Below are 22,453 nucleotides of genomic sequence, written 5' to 3'. Positions count from 1 at the left end.
CCACAGGTGAATTAAACAAGAGGCTGCTCTCTTACAGAAAGCCAGAACACTTTTCCTGCTATCCAAATGAACATTTATGCCTGAATTATTATCTTCATGCTGCCAACCAATTACATAAACCTTTAATTGTAACCATTCTAAAAGTGTGTTTTTTTCCTTATGTTTCACTGTAACAGACGTATCAAAACCTAGGAATTCATTTTGAGAAATGAATGAGCTGATGAGGTGACAGAAGATGCTAGCATTACAATGTAAAATTCCCAAAAGAATAAATTCATAAAATGCATACACCTTGAAGGACATTTTCATTTGGGTTGAAAGCCTAACGTAAATGCTAGCTTAAAGCTTTATGTTAGTGCATAAAAATATAGTAGGGACATCAGAAACATATGCTGTGCTCTTCAATGCTTATCTTAACCACAACTAATGGGTAGAAGATAAAAAAAACACAAAATAGATAAAATAATCAGAAAATGAGTGGTTAGTATTTGCACACCAGAGCTTAATTCATATTGATAAATATTTGAAAGAAAAATACTTGAAAGAAAAATACAAGAGCCTTTTTACTGAAACTACAGAAGAATTGATCTTGCTTCTGTCTAAATTGATGCACCATCGTTTTAAAACAATTTCTTCCATGAAAGACCCAGAAAAGGGCAATGAGGGAGATGATCTGGAAAAATATGAAGTCAAATCACAGAAGTCACTATGTTCATTTGAATCCTCTACCAAAATATGAACCTCCAAAAGCAAAGAAAGAAAGAAAAAAAACCCATGCAATAGTAGTTTTGGTCCTATGAGCCATAGAACCATGTCAAACACACTATCTTTATTCCCAAGGTATTCAGGGAAAGTGCCTTGGGACTGTGTGTCTCCAAAGACAGATAAAAAAAATGTCATTTATTGTGGCATGTTTTCATGGGTTATTACAAACAGAAGGGTTGTACGAGAGATGTGAAAAGAAAGGCTGCAGGCATGTTTTCTTTCAATTTTACTAGCATATCCTCCACACAGAAAATCCTGCACCTCACAAAACAGGCCTACAGATCAGTGTAAATATTCTTAAATTTTTATGCCCTGACCTAAGGGTTATCTAAATTGTAATAACTAAGGCCATAAAACTTGGAACTTCATCTAAAAAATCAGCTGACAATCAAATGCAGTGGCTGGGTATCTTGATTAACTCTGTCAAACCCATTTCTCACTGAGACTTAAGTTAGACTCTCAGCCCATCAGGACTGTTCCACTACTTATAGCATGCACCAACTGGGAAAGAGAAGCTAACCTGGTGGGTAGTAGGTGCCTTGTTTATTTCTAGAAAATTCACAGATATTCTTAAGCAAAGAAACTGAATCTCTGTTTCTCATATCCTGGCTAAATGATGAAGTAATCTGGATGTTGAGCAAAGGCAGCAACATCCATCTCCTTCTTTCTCTATTGCTTTTCTTTCTTTCTCTCAGAAAAGCAAATATTTCATGCCAAATGGAAAGGAATATGTGTTTTCAATACAATGCAGAATACCATACTTTTTTGGTAGATCTATATTTTCTCTTTGTGTTCCTACCAGGAAAAGAAGAATAGGTATGCACAGCTCTGCTCCAGACACTTCTCTCCAGTAATACATTCACAAACTCCTCACCAAGTAACCCATTCCATAATTCCCCTCTTTCCCCAAATATATCTTCAATCGCAAAAGTGCTTCTTAGTGGCAGTCAGTCTGCTGCTCAATGACAGACTCACTTAAGGAAGACCTACCACCTTTATCTTCAGCCTAGGATTTCTCCTCTCTTTCTGGGTATTGCATTACACCCTTTAACAAAAATGCCCTCTCCCCCCAAAAAACAACCCCAAAATGAAACCCAACCTAATCAACCCCTCATTTTACAAGCAGTTTCAAACATTTTCTTGGAGTTGAAAGAAAGAATTGAGTGAGAGGATTAGATGTCAGAAATAGATACATGTGCACAGACAGAAAAGCAGAAAGACAAACATTCTGCCATTTAAGCCAGTTTATGTGCTATAATGGTAATGGAAATCTCTGTCACCTGAAAATACAGTAATCAGTTCTATCTGTGAACCAATTTTCACCTTTCAGAAACAAACACAAATGATGCCCTTCTTTGATGAAATATTTAAGGCTGAAAGTAATTGGCTATTTTAAGGATTTTACACAGCTTAAAAACTCCATTTAGAGAAGAGTAAGTACAACACACATTTGAAACTACAGAAAAAAGGAAAAGTTATGTGACCACCAAAGCTCATTGCTACATATTAACAAGTAAGAAGGACAGTTTCATTTTTATGCCATTTTCATGGATGGCAATTAGAGTGCCTGTGCTACAAGGAACCACGTGCACCTCTACATAAAACTGAAACCCAAAATATTTAATTGCATTACCACTAGTTTCCTTGGATTAGTGCCAGTGTTTTTTATCAAATTTGCCTTTTAAGCCATGTGTATCACTTCTTTTCACCACCTAGCAGAAAGAAACACCCACAGCTACAAAGTTTTGCTTAAATGTGCAACAGCTTTTGAAATGCTGCAGCAGCCTTTGGGTGAGCCTCTCTTCAGCTGGGGATGAATGAAAGCATTTTGCCAGCCAGAGGTTTGAGGGTCACTAACATCCAGCTGGCATAGAATCATAGAATAGTTAGGGTTGGAAAGGATGTCAAGATCATCTAGTTCCAACCCCCCTCCCATGGGCAGGGAAACCTCGCACTAAACCATCCCACACAAGGCTTCATCCAACCTGGCCTTGAACACTGCCAGGGATGGAGCACTCACAACCTCCCTGGGCAACCTATGCCAGCGCCTCACCACCCTAACAGGAAAGAATTTCCTCCTTATCTCCAATCTAAACTTCGCCTGTTCAAATTTTAACCCGTTACCCCTTCTCCTATCACTACAGTCCCTAATGAAGAGTCCCTCCCCAGCATCCCTATAGGCCCCCTTCAGGTACTGGAAGGCTGCTGTGAGGTCTCCACGCAGCCTTCTCTTCTCCAGGGTGAACAGCCCCAACTTTCTCAAAGAATATCCTTTTATTTTCCCACCTTAATTCACAAGGATCTGATTTTCTTCATCCTTCAACCCTCTCTCCTCCATTCCCAGCCCATGGTCCATCCAGGTAAATTTTAATAACCAGGAACAGCTGAAGTACCTCCTTTCTCACTCCTCCCCTTACACAGCCATAAACCACCTGGAACACAGCCAGTCAAGCAAACGCAAGAAGTCCATCCAAATATGCTAATTTATTTTATAGGTGGTTTACATTCCTTTCACAACAACTGATGGAGAGAAGAAAAGATTTATTCCTAAATAACAGAGCTGCTATAGCAATGGAGTGAAGGCAACTATAGGGGTGGGCAATAGTCTGCATGGTGAGCCAAGATAAGAGGAGACTGTAATTTAATTATCCCAAAGCACATGGAGGTGTTAATCTGAGCTGAATTTGAATTAATGGAAAATATTGTACCAGAAAATAAAACATGTAAATAAGATGCTTTAGAAGCACACTTCAAAATTTTTAACCCAAACAAAACAGAGAACTTCATGCTGCTTTTGCCTGTTGGGCCACACATTTAAGTCAGGAAGCTGCTGTGAATTTTTAAACCTTTAAAAACATCTTAGACTTACTACTTTTTGTGATAATGATTACAGAATTTATCAAATGCAAACTCCACTCAGAATAATGGCAATAAAAGGTCCTTCAGCTGACTCATGCTAATGCAGCTGGGCCGATGAATTAAAACGTCTGGAAACTAGCGCACTTCAAGTCTCCAAGGGTCAGTTTGGCTATGATGTTAGCTGCCACATTTTTTGTCAGCTTCCTAGATGTTGGGAAAAAGTAAAAATTAAGATATTTTACCAAATTCTTTCTGCGAAATAAGTCCTTTCTTTACTCTCTCTTTGTTAACATGTAGAGAATGGCTGTTACCAAAGTAGATTAAAAAGTGACTATCAAAAGATAAAACACAGTCTCATTTCTAGCACTCCTCTTTCTGTGAAATAATTTATTTCCCTATTTCCTTTCATATTCAAAAGTAGCAAAGGAATGAGCATAAACCAATTAATTTCTAAAAATAAAAAAGCAAGAAAAGTGAAGCACTTTTTCTTTAAACTGAAAGCTCCTCTGCCTCAAGTTCTATCTGTAAGATAACTATTTCGATTCTGTTAGAAATCTAACTCTTAGGTAAACTCTGATTTTGATAAAGAACTATATAATTTTTTTATCTTTAGTGCTGGTAATGGCGTTTATTGGGTAATTGATATATTATCCTGTTGCTGCTTTGGAAGATAGTTTTATTAACTTGCTTTAAGCTTTAATTTAGTTTGACAAATAATTTTGGTTAGACCATCATATTTCTTGTTTCTTTAAACTGCTGAAAATGTAATTCATCAACAAGAAAAGTAAATTAATTGGAAACCTATCTTTGAGATAAAGAGTATCCCAGAAAAATCACTGCTTCTGTTTGATTGTTGCACGACGATCCAGTGAGTTTCAAGGTTTACTCAATTTTTGGTTAATAATTAATGGAATTTTATTTACAAACATGTAAAATCAAAATGAGTACTGATACTTCCTATGAATATAAATTACAACAGAATACCCCTCGTGCATTGATCAGTAATGAGGCATTATACGCACTCCAATCATAAATCCCAGTGGAAAGTTTAACTGATAGAAGTTCTGTTCTTAGGTTGACTTAATAAGCCTGGGCTGATTTACTGAGCAAAATGAAAAACCGGATAAAACTTTCTTTGGCTGAATTTGTTCACTTCCACACACCACTTCTACACAAGTATAAGAGCTAATATTAGTCTAACACCAGATTACTCAGCTCATATACCTCAAAGATAAGGAACTCAAAAGCAATGGGTAAAACATCTGTTAAAGTATATGTTACTTTCATTAAAAGGAGAAAAGTTTTAAACATGTACTGAAGGTGGCATAGGTTCAAAACTCAACTTTAACTTTGATACAAACAAGAGCATTTTAAAAGGACTTGAAATACCAGTTATGATACTTTTAATATTATGTGGTGTGATACACACCAAACTCTTTGTTCTAAAGACATGCAACAGAAATTGGTATTACAGAGAAGCACTGTGCTTCCATGCAACAAAACCATTCAAGGGTGATATATTTTTTTATTTTTTTTTTTACTTTTTGCTGGTATACTTCATGTAAATGTACCAAGTACAAAATTAGCTCCAAAATCTGAAAATCTGGTTTAGGGCAGCAATGCTGCAGTCTTTTCTGAATATAAAGCACCTTGAAGTGGACTTCTCCACTAGCATGCTTATCATATTCCAAGAAAAACAGCAGATTACAACTTTTTACTGCACTCTATTTGGTTTTTGAAAGCTGACAGATGTAAAGAGAACCAACTAGGGGAGCAGCGCTGCTAGATTTAGTACTCGCCAACAAGGAGGGTTTGGTCGAAGTGGTGACGGTCAATGGCAGCCTTGGCTGCAGTGACCATGAGATGGTGGAGTTTAGGATCCTGTGTGGGAGGAATAGAATACCTAGCAAAGCCACAGTTCTGGATTTCCGAAGGGCCAACTTTGGCCTCTTCAGTCAACTGCTAAGGGAAGTCTCATGGGAAAGTGTACTAGGCGGTAAAGGGGCTCAAGATAGTTGGTTAGCATTCAAGGACCGCTTCTTCCAAGCTCAGGATCGGAGCGTCCCAATGAGTAGGAAGTCAAGTAAGGGATCTAGGAGACCGGCGTGGTTAAACAAGGAGCTGCTGGGCAAACTCAAGTGGAAAAGGAGAATCTATGGATTATGGAAGGAGGGGCTGGCCGCTTGGGAGGAATATAGGACAGTTGTTAGAGGATGTAGGGAGGCAATTAGGACAGCTAAGGCCTCCTTGGAACTCAATCTTGCTAGTCGGGTTAAAGACAATAGAAAGGGCTTCTTCAAATACGTAGCAAATAAAACTAAAACAAGAGGCAATATAGGCCCACTGCTGAACGAAGTGGGTACCCTGGAGACAGAGGATATAAAGAAGGCAGAGGTGCTGAATGCCTTCTTTGCCTCTGTCTTTACTCCTGCAGACTCTCCCCGAGGGCCCCGGATTTCTATAGCCCCAGAAGGAGTCAGGACAAAGGAGGAGTTTGCTTTGGTAGATGAGGATTGGGTTAGGGATCAGCTATGCAAACTGGACATCTGTAAATCGATGGGTCCGGATGGAATGCACCCACGGGTGCTGAGGGAGCTGGCGGAGGTCATTGCTAGGCCACTTTCCATCATCTTTGGTAAGTCGTGGGAAACGGGCGAGGTGCCTGAGGATTGGCGGATGGCAAAGGTCACACCAATCTATAAGAAGGGCAAGAAGGAGGACCCGGGTAATTATAGACCGGTCAGCCTTACCTCCATCCCTGGAAAGATGATGGAACAACTTATTCTTGACTCCATCACTAGGCATATCAAGGATGAGGGGGTCATTAAGAACAGCCAACATGGTTTTATGAGGGGGAAGTCATGTATGACCAACCTTATAGCCTTCTATGAGGAAGTGACTAGGTGGAGGGATGATGGTAGAGCGGTAGATGTGGTTTTTCTTGATTTCAGTAAGGCATTTGATACTGTCTCCCACAGCATCCTCATAGATAAGCTAAAGAAGTGTGGGCTTGACGATCAAGTAGTGAGGTGGATCGAGAACTGGTTGAAAGGAAGAAGGCAGAGAGTTGTGGTCAATGGCGCAGAATCTAGCTGGAGGTCTGTGACTAGTGGAGTTCCTCAGGGGTCGGTGCTGGGACCGGTGCTGTTTAATATTTTCATCAATGACCTGGATGAGGGAACTGAGTGCACCCTCAGCAAGTTTGCTGATGACACAAAACTGGGAGGAGTGGCTGACACACCAGAGGACTGTGCTGCCATTCAGCGAGACCTGGACAGGCTGGAGAGTTGGGCGGGGAGAAACTTGATGAAATTTAACAAGGGCAAGTGTAGAGTCTTGCATCTGGGGAAGAACAACCCCATGTACCAGTACAGGTTGGGGGTTGACCTGCTGGAAAGTAGTGAAGGGGAAAGGGACCTGGGGGTCCTGGTGGATAGGAGGATGACCATGAGCCAGCAATGTGCTCTTGTGGCCAAGAAGGCAAATGGCATCTTAGGGTGCATTAGAAAGGGAGTGGTTAGTAGGTCAAGAGAGGTTCTCCTCCCCCTCTACTCAGCCTTGGTGAGGCCGCATCTGGAATATTGCGTCCAGTTCTGGGCCCCTCTGTTCAAGAAGGACAGGGAATTGCTTGCAGGAGTCCAGCGCAGAGCCACAAAGATGATTAAGGGAGTGGAACATCTCCCTTATGAGGAGAGGCTGAGGGAGCTGCGTCTCTTTAGCTTGGAGAAGAGGAGACTGAGGGGTGACCTCATCAATGTTTACAAGTACGTAAAGGGTAGGTGTCAGGATGATGGAGCTAGGCTTTTTTCAGTGATATCCAGTGATAGGACAAGGGGCAATGGGTGTAAACTGGAACATAGGAAGTTCCACGTTAACATCAGGAAGAACTTCTTTACTGTAAGAGTGACAGAGCACTGGAACAGGTTGCCCAGGGGGGGTTGTGGAGTCTCCTACACTGGAGATATTCAAGGCCCGCCTGGACAAGTTCCTGTGTGATGTACTGTAGGTTACCCTGCTCTTGCAGGGGGGTTGGACTAGATGATCTTTTTAGGTCCCTTCCAACCCTTGGGATTCTGTGATTCTGTAATTCCACATTAATAACAACAAATAAATTAAGGCTGAAATCTACAACTGAAGACAAGAGCATAAGGCAGTGCAGTGTGCCCTTTACTAACATACATATTGGCAGCTTAAAAAGACCTTTTGCATTTTTAATATTTTCCTAACCTGTTCAGTTTTGCTTCAACAAAGCCAGACCTTGGAAGATTGATTTTAGTCCAACTTTATTTCCATACCAAATATAGTTAGTATTCTTGTTAAAAAGTGTTCTTGACCAAATAAGTTTTCTTATCACTTGCCGCAATATATTACTGCAAACATTTAAACAACTTCCACTATGTCACTGCAGGCTAAGGGAATAAAGATTTGCAAACTAAAAATAAACAAATCCTTTTTATTTATTTTTTGTTTGTTTGTTTTAAATTGAGGTAAATTAAAAGCTGAGATATGCTAAGAGAATGTACACTGTAACTATTCAATGTACTTGCATTGTAGAAGCACAGATGAAGAAAACCGTGTGGGATTATGGTGCACTACTAGAGCTAGCAGTTCTAAAGTATATCTTATAGCAATTTATGAACAAATCTAAATTCTAAGTGGCACAGTTTTGGATGGGAAATCTAAATACACAATACTTGAACCCCACCCCAGCACCTTTCTCCTAAATCTTTAAAATGACACAAACAATATGGCTGTTTAATTGAAAAATATTTTATTAAGTTTGGACATACATTAAGTTATTGCTGACCTGCCTGTCATTTGGCTTTCTCTTAAGTAGCTAGAACATACCTTTCTAAATACATCCCTTTGTAGTGACAGGTATTAGAAAAATAACAGTCAAAATATAGTGTATTTCATGTTACTATAGCTTTTGGAGGAAAGAACAGCTGGAGATCTTTTGCAGCCTTTTGGGTTGCTTAGTTCCTTCAACATGCACAATTTCACCAAAGCTTTGCGACTAATGTGAGTGTAGACAATTTCTATCAAAAGTAATATTCTCATTTAGGGCACAGTGCATTTTATAGTTTATTGGTACAGGTCAAAAATGCCCTTTTTATTAGGCTAAATCTGCAGTTACAGGCTGAAGTAGGAGTAAAATATTTTATATACTACAGTTAAGTGGTACTGTTGAATGTGCTAATGTACTATAGCACTGATAGATGAGTAAGAAAGATGGACTTGGAAAAAGGAAGTTACAAGATGTCATTGGGAACAAGAAAAACTATCGTTAGGTGTAATTTACAAAGTCTCAGAAAAAAAATAGAAAGAAAGCAGTTAAAAAAGATCCGTGAAGGAAGGTCTGACCCCAAACTAAGATATTAGGATATAGCCAGTAGTATCCTCAACTAAAGACACACCTGTTAACAGTTTATTTTTTAACTTCTAATAATGAAGACAAATCTTGCCTTTTTTATTTTTTTTTTATTTTTTTATTGACTGCCATTGTAATGGGAAAAATGAAAAAAAAATAATTCTGCTTCAGCATGTTTTGTTTTCTGTTGCATAGGAAGCAACTATTCCAAACAATATCTGATCTTAGACTGTAAGTTTCACACATTTTTGACCCCATTGAAACAAACCCAACATTTTACAATAGATCTCACTACATCAGAAGTTTTCAATAAAGTGATTTCAGAGCAACTGCTGTTAGGTGGATAAACAGAGACTGGCTAAACTCAGCGGAGAGTAATTGGCTGTGTCCTGTTTTCAGTCAGCAGCTGGCAACAGAGAAAGAACAGGCTTAAAGCACTGGGGCAAGCTTGGAGACTGATTAGTCAGGAAGCTATTGCTAAAGGCAGCAAGAGTAGGAGCTATCCCAAGAGCTCTCTCACAGCAGTTTTCTTTGCCCTGTGAGACACAACTGGAAATCCCTTAATGCACTCTGCCCTTCATTTATTTTTGCTACTGGACATTTGAGAGCATTTAAGAATGCTACTTTTTTGAGTAGTTGCCTGATGATGGATCACACAGAATTAAAATGATTTTATATTTCTTAGGGAAAGGGGAAGACTACCATCTACAGTACAATTATAAAACTAGGGGATTACCTGATAGCAAAGTACCTTTCATCTGTGCTAAACAGCCAGAACAGAGTTTGCAACTACTCATGTTTCAATCCTGATTTACTCTTTACACTGAAATTATGAACTTATCTTGCAGAGAAAAAAGCTACATAGCTTAAGGTCATGCTACTGATTCATTTATTTTTAATCCATATTGTCTAATGAAACATTAATACACTCAAAAATATTAGCATTGCAGCTAGCATTAAAATATCAATTATACAAACACTCTATAGTAAAGGGAAAAAGTTATCAAAGTACTAGAATTTGGAAGCACAACAAAGCTATCCAAAATTAATGTAAATTTTATATATATGCATTGTAACACAAACTACTTGAATTTTTTTCCCCTCACAAGCCTAGGACAGAATGTACTAACTTAAAGAGCAGCTACTGAAGCTATTGTTTTATCTTCAGTATTGGGTGTGCTGTGCCATGTGTTACTAACTTTATTACAGATAGAGAACTAAAACATGGAGTAACCTCTTCAGTCTCTTGGCCTCAATCACTTTAAATTAGAGGCCTGAACTCACTGACCATTAACAATTTATATAATCTAACTCCTATGTAAGATAGGTATGTCCCTCTCTCTAGCCAGTATAAGGACCCATAGCTCTCTAGATTGTGTATCTATGTTTACAAGGTATTTTATATCTTCAAGAGATTAAATACATACATTAATTCTGGGAGATAAGTTAAAAACGCTTAATACCTGATATTCCGAAGTAATTAACATGATAAAGCACTTCATGTGTTTAGTGTTTTGATCCTACTGCGATTGTAGATGTTTGGTACATCATTAAAGCAGCACCTGCAGATGTCTGCTTAAGAACCAAACAGTATAAACTGGGAAAAACCCCAAACAATCCAAAACCAAAGCAAATCCCACCCCCTCTATGGTTTAGGATCAGAGGAAAGGATAGGGCTCTCTACTAGCTTCTAGCATTTCTTTTGATGTGGTTCTTACTTAATCTTACCTCATCTTTTAAATACTGACCAAAATTTAAGGGAGTCCTCCCCTATCTCCTCCACTGGCTTAACTGCCTAATTTGGCATTGTGTTCATATGAGTTATCAGCACGTTTGGAGTCATTAGATCAGCTCACCTAGTTCTGCAGCTAATGATGGTGAAGTGAAAGATCGGACATCATAAAGTTTACTTTCTCATGGAAAAGACAGTTCAAATAAAATATTTATACTTTAGAATGTAGGAAGAAACAAATAAATATGAGGTCTCCCTTCTCTGGTAACGACAGCAATAAAAAGTACCCACTGAAATAGGAATAGGTTCTGAGATAAATTTCTCAAGAGACAGTTCTTATGCACAGAAGAGAAAACAATTTTGGTAAGGAATGGAAGTGTTTAGGAATGTATCTTTGTTTTGAAACTATGGAAACATAAAATTAAAAAAAAAAGGATCACCAAATATAATTATTACAACAGTAAAACCCAAACAAAACTCCAACTTTATACAAAGTTTGGAAAACAAAAGAAGCCTTCATGTAATAATCGAGTATATATTATGATCCCTTCTCCAGAGGCTAAAGAAAACAACTGGAAGGTCAATGTACCCAATCAGTCTCCACCTTGAAGATTAATTTTTCTGGCTAACATATCTGTGCTATCTCAGACTGCTATCCCTCAGTTAATACACACAATTATTATATCAATTTCTTCTTCTGTTAATAAATTCAGTTAACAAACTAAAAGACCAGTAAAATTTAGGTGTCAAAGTCAACCTGGGTAATGAAAACTCTCACTCAGCTGTGTTGAAATCTGGTTCATCCACATTCCAGTATCATCACAGAAACACAAAATCATTTAGGTTGGAAAAGACTTTTAAGATTGAGTCCATCTGATACCCTAGCACCGCCAAGCCCACCACTAAACCACGTCCTTAAGCACCACAGCTACACATCTTCTAAATACCTCCAGGGATGGTGACTTCACCACTTCCCTGGGAAACCTGTTCCAATGCTTCACCTTTTGGTGAAGACATTTTTCTTAATATCCAATCTACACCTCCCCAGTACAGCTTTAGGCTGTTTCCTCTTCCTTACTTGGGAGAAGAGACCAACACCCACCTCACTACAACCTCCTTTCAGGTAGCTGTAGAAAGCGGTAAGATCTCCCCTGAGCCTCCTTTACCAGCTTCATTCTTTCAGGGACAGGATTTAAATCTTGTTTTCCGTATCCCTGGAAAGTTCCCTTCTGTTTGTTACCCCCTCTCCTCATAGAGTTCCACTATAAGTAACAAATATTACTGAGTCTAGTTATTCAAATATTCATATTGAATAGGGAAGGCTGACAATTATTCCTGCCACAAAAATTCAAAGACTTAAGTAAAAGGAATACCATGACCTGGAAGCCATGAAAATACCAGCCTCTCAACTTGTGTTGCACTAAGCAGGCATACACCAAGAAATAGTTTACCTGTGGTTCTATTAAGCTCTTCTATCTGTCAGTGAATTGAACATAATCTGAGGCATATCCTGTTTTCAGATTACTTAAAATGGTTTCCCTCTTTCTCTTTATGAAAAACAATTATCAGAAAATGCCATCTTTCTTGCCACTATAGGTTTCCAAATTGCAGGGAAGAACCCAAGTGACAAAGTGATTCTAGATATAAAAACATATAACCTATTAAATTGGTTAATTTAGATTTTAGAAATAGAAACCTATCAAAAGAGTGGTCATTACGGCAAAGCATCCTACTTTTCTGTGGTTGAAGGCTTGTTAAAATTCTTGGACATTGCTCCTGAAATTGCTTAGCTCAATTAGGTGCTGTACCCAGATACCTAAATCTGTTTTGAAACCTAAAAACTGGCTTGTGATACCCAAAAGCTATCCTGATTCAAGTAGACAAAGCAGCCTGTCCAGAGGTAACTGAAGTATCGGTATGTGTTCTGTACTGTAACATACCATGTACACTCATCTATTTTCAAATACAAAGAAATCAGCTTAAAGCCTAAGAAAGATAAAAAGAAAAAACTCTGCAACAATTATTTGCTCATGCTGAATATCTGCTGAGATTTCATTCCGTTTCTCTGTTTATGACACTAAGTATTCTTGATGTTATCTTTTCAATTTCATATTTTATCGCTTTCCTATGCCACAAGGAGAGGGGAAAAAATAAATCAACAACTGCAAGTTTGAATACAGTGTAGAATAAATTCATTCTTAGTTTTCTAAACCTCAGTATTCAGATTTTTGGAAACCTAGGGCAAATACGGTCAAGCTTGTAGGGTCAGATAACATTTTTTTCTTTGATTTCTCTACATGGAGTTAGATAACCATAATCAGACAATAAAGCATGAGAAAAAAGCTTTCTCCCAATGAAATGAAAACCCTCACAAAAAAGTCCTCTTTTTAAGGTATCATCACAAACTATTGTAACATCAAGACCATGCTACTAACAAGGTATTGTTACAGTCTTTCAGACAAAGAAAGAGCAGATACTAGCAATCCTGGGTTTTGCAAACTTTGAGGAAGTAAAATTTGCTAGGAAATTGCATAAATTAAGTAATTCGTCTGACCTTCCTTTAAAGAGGGTGGTTTTTTTTTAAGCATTACCATACCAAGAACAAGGGTCAAACTACTTTACAGTGTAATGCTGAAAGTGAAGAGACTGATTAGCCCAATATCCTCCCAAATCCAAATATTCTTTCCTGAAATTACTTAACTGTAGCTTCTTATCTTGGTTTTGTAAGAAAAGAGGAGTTACAGTCCAACTACCTCACATTACCCCAGATCATTCAGCCTAAGTCTGGCTATCATCTTTCCTCCTGCCATTCAAATGAAAACTGCATTTGCTCCCTATATTTCCTTCCTTTTCCACTCATGATGTATAAGTTTGAGCCACCAAGAAAAAGTCTCTGACTTTTCTGCTGATTATTTTGCTGGGTGATTGATGTAGATATTGCCTTAGGCATGTATGAGTGAAATACAAAAGACATCTATTTTTGGAATGAAACAAAGATGATACTGCATTTATCAAGCAACTTACAGACACAGCCCACCAGTTCTGGTTCAATTTAAATGCCAACTTCCCTTTAGAGTATTCTAAAACTTGAAAATAAAGCTTCCAAATGTTCCTACCCCAACAAATGGAAAAAGCAGAAGGATACCCTGGTTTTCCCTACATCTATTTACTGTCCTTTATTTGTACCTTTGCAAACCATTAGCTTATAATAAAAAAAAACCCAAGACAAACAAAACCCCACCAAAAAAAAAAAAAAAAACACAACAACCAAAACACCTAATAAAAACAAGAAAACAAAACAAAAAGCCAACAAATAAAAAACAAACAAATAAAGAAACAAAACCACAACACCAACCAGAAAAAAAAAAAAAAAAAAACAACCAACCCAACCCCCAGACAGAAACATAACTCCAGTATTTCTTTTGCATTGTACATCTGTGCTTTGCTGCAACAACTTCGGAAAAAATTAAACTAAATTCTCCCACAGGGGGAAAAAAACCCAGAACATTAAGGGAACACATGCACTTACATGGCAAAGAAAGATGAATTAAGAAGTGTGCTTAAAGAATTTCAAGAGTAACATTTTGTGTTTTCTCTACACCCTTTGAATTACTGGCTAAACTATGCTTCATGAACCAGACATCACTTAAGTCACAAAATAGACTCAAGTCAGGGCTGATACAGTTTCACTGCTTGTTTCCAGCTCTGATTTTGTCCCCTATGTACATATAGGACAGTCTTTTCAAGCAGAGAAAACTCACTTCTAATGTCTAGCTGATGATATTTCTGTACTCGACATTTCTTTAAGAAAAATATCCCCCTTAAGAAGATGTATATATATTAAGCAATGTAAAGAGCACTATGGCTGTTGTTCAGTCAATAGATACATAATTTATTCTATTTGGATCAGAGTTCTTAAAGATTTCGAAGAAAGGTGCAGAAGCTTAGATTCTTGTTTAGACTACTTGTTCTTAACATTCAGAAAACAGAAGTGAAAGAGTCTGGCAAATTTATACCTAAAATCTAGTTTAACAAACATGGAAGTGACTTGAAAAATACTCTGAGAAGTGACAGAACCTCCTTGCTATATAGATCAACTCAGTAATTCTCTTTGAATGGGAAGCTCTGCGTGACTAAATAATGAAAAGACAAATATGGGTAAATTGTTGGCAATTTACAGCTCCCTCTGCAGATTTAAGATTGCCCACTGATGCATATGCAGAAGACTGCTTTGAATATATAACTTGCCTGCTGTAGCTTTTGGAAATCTGGTTACCTAGCTAGACTATTATGAAACTGACATTTACTGTATGTGCAATTATGGAATATACAGTGTCACTGCTTTCAAATGTCACCTCTTTGCCACAGTTCTTATCTTGCAGAAAATGTCCTTGCCTCCCTTGAGAAAAGCAGTCTGATTCAACTAGCACCAAGGAACACTGGCAAGATATTTACAAAAGCAATTAGCTCTTCTGAGTGCCTAATTTGACATCTTCAAAGGGTCTCACTTTAGAAATAAAGTTGTCAAACTGCTGGAGAATAAGCCCCATTATAAGTCCCCCCTCTTCTCAAGGCAGCACCCACAATTTTTACTCTTAAAAATCTTCAATTCTTGTCTATGTTATGTTCACATATAATTCTTTATGAAAAGACAGAATGGAGGATATGCATGTCACCTTACTTGTGGAAAGTCTCACAAGACTATATAAGAGAATTTATGAAATATACACAGACATTTTTTTGTAGGATTACAATTCCTCCTCTGCTTCTCTACATATAGGCAATGCTAAGGCTGACAGTGTGTGCTTGGGTTATATGAAGGGCAAGTTAACTTTATTTTTTTCTGTCTATACAAATATTTTCAGACTACTAAGATGCATTTACTACTAATTTTAAGAACCCATTTCCATTCCTAAGAGAGCTTGCATCCATTTTGCAGTATTTGGCATTTAAAAATAAATGTAAATAAATATGAGTATTTTATACTTCTCTTTATGTCAGCCTTTATTATAAAGATATATTTTGATTAACTTTGTTGGAAAGGAATATTTTGGAATGCAAATTCTCCAGGACCATCTCTGTGAGAGACTGTATGTGTCTGCAACTATGGCATTGCAGAAATAGTTCTAAACAAACAAATAGCAATGAGTAAATTCACTTTTCTTGTCTGGATATTTTTTTTTCCAGACATGCAAAATTGACTCTTATGGTCACAGTTTGTTTGAACTCTGCTGCCTGCTCTAGGAAAACACTCTATTATAAACAGTGCAGATGGTTTCAGGGGAATTATTTCTGTTAGAATAAGCAACAATTTTCCTTGACCTATGAAGTCAATATCGAAGTGAAGCTTTGGTCTTAAAGTGGCAACAACTGAGAACTATGTTTTGGTGTTTTTTAATAGAAATTCTATTATATGTTTTCATTTCATAACAATGCCTGCAGATATTCCAAGTCTGCTGCCAAGAAAACTTGTCTATTGAGTAAAACTTCACAAAGGCTAACAATTTTTTTCTCCACCAGGGGTGCAAACACTGATGGTTTTAGATCAAATACAGAAAGAAAAATGGTATCTACTATGAAGAACTGGTAGTGGTCAAGAATACATCTTTACTACTAACATGTACTGGGTAAAAAGTTACCTTCACAGGTTTCCTTGTTTCTCCAGTTTTAGGTACTTCCTAATGTTCAGTACATATAGTCGTGGAAAAGCCAGTAACATACAAAGCAAAGAAATAAGGGAAAAACTGGGTTGAATGTCAATCATAGTTTGCTGTCATATACAGCTATGATGAAATAAAAGTGACCCCTAAGTGACTGGACTGTGGGTTTCAAGAATTAAGATGAGTCTGAGCTCACTGTCAACTATGACTGTCAAAAATAAGGTAGCAGAGACATTAATATGAACCTCAGATGACAGTTCCATTACAAATAAGAGATGAAAAAAACCCAATGAACACAAAAAAAAAGGGGGTTCTTCGCCTTAATTTGGACCAGAATGATATTACTTGACAAGGATTTTATTTAACAGAGGTGTTTAAAATGCTTCAGATGAAATGTGACATGAAAACTATTCTATTGTTTACAGACTCAATGAACAAACAGCTATAGTAATTATGACTAACTCTTACCATGGAAGTTTGATTTGAATATAGAAACAAGACTTTATTGTTACCTTCGGAACTATAGTCCACACCCAATTACTGACTGCAACAGAAAGATTTCTTTCAACCTTTTCAGTCACAAAAAACAGTTTGTATTTTTTTACTTCCATTTTATTATAGCTTTTCTTTACTCACAGCATTCTGAATAAAATCTACTTGTAAAGAAAAATGCTTTCTGCTGCATTTGAGGTAAATATACATGCAATCAAAGCTGCATCTCAAATTCATTTTCATGCATTTCAGATAACATTACCTTGGCTAATGTTACTGTAAATAAACGCGCAGCCACAGCAGCAGACAACTTGATGCAGGCTACAAAGCCTGACTGAAAACTTAGTGAATAATACAGCTTTCTGTGCTGCAGTGGGCTCCACGCTGCCTTTGATATGCTGCTATGTCTATTTGAACTAGCTTGAAATAAATGTGCAAGCTGCAAATATGCCTTGACTGTTGTAAATAACTGAAATCAGATCAGCCATAGCTGTTAGCTGCTTGAGATGATCTTCTAATGTGCAAAATCCTGATCACTGAAAATTAAGTGCTTTCTTCTACTCCCTAAATAAAATAAAAAAGCTCCCATTAGATGCTTTTGAACTACAACTTTACCAAAGTACAACACTAAAACCATACTAACACTTCACTTGTGTTATACAGTGCTCTGAATGGGAATTATTAGAGTGAAAGCATACACCACAGTATTGGCAGCAGTTTGTGGCTCCTTGCAGTTAAAGTAAACTGTAATATTAACAGGTAGTTTTGAACATATAGGTAATTTAGTTTTTAATTTAAAAATACAAAGCACCATAAATGGAAACAAAGGAAACAAATATACTAATACGTCAATAAAAAAATCTAGTAAAAATGATTTGTATTCTTCAGGTGCTAGAACATTCCAAAAATCTAACAATTCCAAATATGTATTATTTCTATTAGTTATGCAGCAGGGCTTTTCCTCAGCAAGAAATTTTCTGACTTCATAGGCCTTGTCACGAGCAGAAAAAAATATAAGTGGTAATTCCGATCACAGAAAGAGAATAGATTTAAACTTGACAAAACCTACATACTATGTTACAAAGAAGCAATCTGTTCAATAAAAGAAGAGTGCAGTAGGACTGAAAATAAAATAACATACCCAAGAGGCTTCCCTGGGATGCAGCATGAGAACCAGTACTCTTTCCTAATCAGAAATATATCAGTCGAACCTTACCAAAGCTTTCTGGGGACATCAACAGATCAGGAAGAGAAAAGTGGCCAAAACATGCGTAGTATTCCACTAAACCTATTCTTTTTTTTTCCTTTTTACCTTAAACAGTCTATTTAGATAGAGGTAAGTAGCATTGGATTGCTCATCTGTATTACTTTGTTTTATGGGGCTTGGCTCAGCCTCACAAGCAAGTGATAGTTTGGTATCTTGAGCAGTATTATTCTGAGGATGACAATGGCAATGGTTAGAGAGATTTCTTTCCTGCTTACATTTATGTTAGAGCTATAAAGAAAGCATGCATTCTGCCTGTATTTCCCTCTCACAGCACTTCCTGTGAGACATGGAACCACTACTCTCTAGTTCCCACGTATGTTTGGGTCTGATTTATATTCCACTTTTTTAGCAAAGTATCTTTAACCATATAAAGACTAAGTTTTTATTCATTTGCTTGCTTTTGTTTTGAAAAGGAAGGGATTAGCTACAACTTGATGGCATCTGCCCAACAGATTGCTATACTTTGAATGATTCAGAGGACAAACATTTCAAGTCATGGCTTGTAATTCTTTTTGACTGCATGACGAGTCAAAGAACTTCATCCTAGATATGAATTTGCAGCATCTATTAAAGTATATCTACTGTAAGTGAATCTGTTAGTCTCGGCAGAATAAGCAGTAACCAAACAGTGGTTAGCAGTTAAGCCAAACATCCAAAGCCAGTACAGAAGCAAACAAGGAAAATGCTTGAATTGCTGCTTGAGGGCTTTTATCAGACTCCATGTATTTTAAGCTTAGAGTAAGCCAGTGTTTTTTTGCCATTATGTAAAATTTAGCACCCATTTGATACATTAGGTTGGGAAAAACAGCAAATCAATGAACAACCAAGCCAATACTTTTGTCTAATGACATATCCTAATTTTTCTGAAATGCATTGAAATTATAGACTTCTTTCTTGACTGGCCACATTGTTAACTTCAGTGAGGTTATTATTATCTAAAAATAAACTTTGATACTGAGGGTCTAGTATTCATTCTAGACAGTATGCAATCTACATAATTTCTGGTTTCCCAATAACAATACAAATTATTAAAAGCAAATTCTCAACTTACTTACAAAGATCTTGAATAGCAAAAAAAAAAAAAATATATTCACCTCAAAGGGAACTTAGAGCAATGAATGACTATATAATTCTATCATAAAACAAAAAAGTCTTTGATACATGAACTCACCATAATCTACATCAGGTTTAATGCTCTCTTAGGCTCAAGATAGGATGATATAACACAAAGATACTGTGACAAGTGTCAACAAATCAAAAACATATTAATGAATTCTTTAAAAGCAAGCTCTGAGTTGTGTTATCCTGGTCCCGAGATAACAAGTGAAAGAATTTTTTTTTTTTTGGTGTTTCTGGTGCACAGCCCAAATACAGTTTGTCCAAATACAGTTAATTTGAAAACTGGAAATTACACTATCTGTCCACAGACAGCTAGACAGATAGATTGAAAGGGTTGAAAAGAAGCAAAATTAAACATAATTTTTCTTACTAGCAGAAACACTTATAGGATGAACTCAGATGTGCTCTACAGTCATTATTCAAATATCAATGTTACGTGCTAGACAAGTACTTGTCAAATATACTTGATTCTTCTCCTCGCCAATTCCTATAAGTGAATTAATTATCTTTAAACTGTCCTTCCAGCTCTGTTTTCTTTAACTTTGTGTTTAAGGTAATGCCAATTTCTGTATGTTTTTTGGGGGCTATTGACACTTAAGCAATAACAACTTAAACATGGGAATAATTAATATCATCAATTTGACAGTATTTGCTTTATAAACTCCACAATGCATTAACATATCAAAGGATAATGCATTCTGTTTAAAAAATAAAGGAGATATTTTGATTTTTTTCCCTGTAAGTTTAAAAAAAAAATATTTCTTTAACAGAGGTATTACAGATATAAGCTTTTTCCAGAAACCACTGAAAACAGTCACTCTGGACCTCCTAAGCTTAACTAAAACACACCTAATATAACAATATTCCATAGACTGTCTAACAAACAAAGCTAACAAGTATCCACACCCTCATTGTAACTTTTCAAATATGAGTAAGTCATATTTGATTACAGTGAGATAGTTCAGAAGCTTACCAATAAACATATAGGACTAATGCTCAAAATCTGGAGAAAAATTTTGCATGAAGCAACTGATTCATTTACTCGTACTTTTTAATAAAACATAACTTTTAAATTAAGCTGGTAAATGATAGCTTAAACAATTCCATTACTATAGGATCAAGAAGACCAAGACAAGCAGGACAAATGCAAAAATTTTTCTGATTCAGTATCATAAATACTTAGTAACCTTTAAAATGTTCCAAAATCTCTGCTTTCTGTTATATTTCCATAACCCATTAAAAAAAAAATCTGTATAATTGTTCTTAAGGACTATAAAAGTGCTACATTTATAAATATATCCAAGTTTTAAATAAATAAAACCCCCACAAAAGATAGAAGAGCTTTCCAAAGTAATCAATAAGTACAGTTTCAGGTGATTTTAAAAAGCAGGTTCCAATACACTTTCAGTATTCCGCTAAGGTAGAAACTGAAAAAAATCACAGCAGTCTTTTGAAAGCACAGATCAACTACATAAGCTAAGAGCAGCATGCAATTCATGAATACAGTTCATTACCATGGTTACAAGCTTTCAGCACAGGCCGCTGTGTGGTTGGACTGAGATTTTGAGGTATGTCTGCAAAAGAAGGAAACAATGGAAATGAAACACATCTTTGAAAGTTACTGAAATATTCTAACAACATTACTAAGCAGAATTATGTAGAAGTTGGATGTTCCTATGAGTAAAGTGACAATTACATACCAGTGAAATTATCTGATTCATTTATAGGGCAAGATGACTTTTACTTTCTCCATTCAACTAAAATGTTAAAGTACACGTGGCTGTATTGAAGAGTTCTGTCATAATAATCATGCTATGCTAAGCTCAGTAAATTAATCTCTTAAGTGCTACTACCATCAGCAAAACAGCCTGAACATCCCTAAAAGTTATCACTGCAAGAAAGAATTAAACCAAATAGCACTGAAATTCTACAGCACTTGTAACTTTCTATGGGAAATAAAACATAAAGTAGAATATTCACCTTTAGACCTTGGTGCCCTTTTCCTTCGGTCTCGAAAAGCTGCACCTGATTGCAAGGCCTCTAACAGGCTATCCATCACACCAGTCTCCTCACCTTCTGTAAAGGAGAGAGAAGGAACCCTCTAGGTTACCATAGCAATATCAAAGCATAAACAATAACAACTATAAACAACAACAATGAAAGGTATTAAGGCTACTATTAAAACTTTTCATTTCAAACTTAGACCAGGGTTTTAACATTCACAATTTGCTCTCTCGCATTTAATCATAACTGATTTGGTCTTCTATACATTGAACTAGGCCTAATTTTATTTCATTCATTTCACATTCCTCTTTCTCTATAGTGAGAGTCAAGTAGTTTTAAGTGAAATGCCATTTCACTCATATTTTCATTTCAGTATCCTTTTGCAACCACAAATAATCAGCTTTATGTCAACTTTCAAGAGCTGTCCCTAAAAATGATTTGCTATATTAGACAGGAGATCATTTCAGTTATTGTTATAAAGTGCTGAAATTGTTTCTCGGCAGTAAGCTGAGTGAAAAATATAGGACTGGATAGGTAGCTTTAATCAAAAGCCATTTTCCCTTTGTATTTAATGACTGCTGACCAATGTTAAATAATAGATGTAGCTCAGGAAATTTCTACTTATCCTATTACACATGAATGTATAATATCCGTCAAAAGACTTATGAATGTTACTGTGAAATGATAATTAAATGCAAGCATTAAATGCCCTACTTTTATTTCCTCAAATAAACACATCATCAGATGTTAGACTTTAGAAACTTGTTAACCCCTTGTGTCTGCGCTTGGGAGGAGAAAGAACGCTACTCCAGAGATATACTATATGATGAAAAATCACCATGGAGGAATAAAGAACTACATGATAGAAATCTCATTATGCCACACTGGGCAAAACTCCCTCAGTCAACACGCACCTTGGACACAGTCAGACACACCACATGATTCTGCAGTCATTGCTAACAGTGAATATTCAAATCAGAATCTAAACTACTTGATGGGTAAAACAAGATGCCACTTCACTAAAAATGAATTCTGAAAGCGCTGGACTATGAATAAGGAAGCAAGGCAGTCTTCTAGACCTGAAATTAGGGGGAAATTAGTATGGGAAATATTCCTTTCCAACACTATTTCTATCTCTTTCTCTGCTTTAAATTTCATCTTTCAATAAGCTATAAAGAATTCTA

General features: G+C 36.6%; 1 protein-coding gene across 4 annotated transcripts in view; it reads right to left on the bottom strand.

The window, feature by feature from the left end:
* DIAPH3 (diaphanous related formin 3) overlaps positions 1–22,453 on the bottom strand; it is a 217,587-nt gene that overhangs the window by 40,592 nt on the left and 154,542 nt on the right. For all 4 annotated transcript variants that reach the window (XM_065678158.1, XM_065678159.1, XM_065678161.1 and 1 more), the window contains 2 exons: positions 21,246–21,341; positions 20,780–20,839 (listed from right to left, as the gene is read on the bottom strand). In XM_065678158.1, coding sequence (XP_065534230.1) covers positions 20,780–20,839; positions 21,246–21,341 — 156 coding nt within the window. The remainder of the gene's footprint in view (positions 1–20,779; positions 20,840–21,245; positions 21,342–22,453) is intronic.

This window comes from Lathamus discolor, chromosome 4, assembly GCF_037157495.1.
Source record: "Lathamus discolor isolate bLatDis1 chromosome 4, bLatDis1.hap1, whole genome shotgun sequence".
Lineage (NCBI taxonomy): Eukaryota > Metazoa > Chordata > Aves > Psittaciformes > Psittacidae > Lathamus > Lathamus discolor.
The sequence above is the reverse complement of the archived record's forward strand: the minus strand, read 5'-3'. Positions and strand labels throughout refer to the sequence as shown.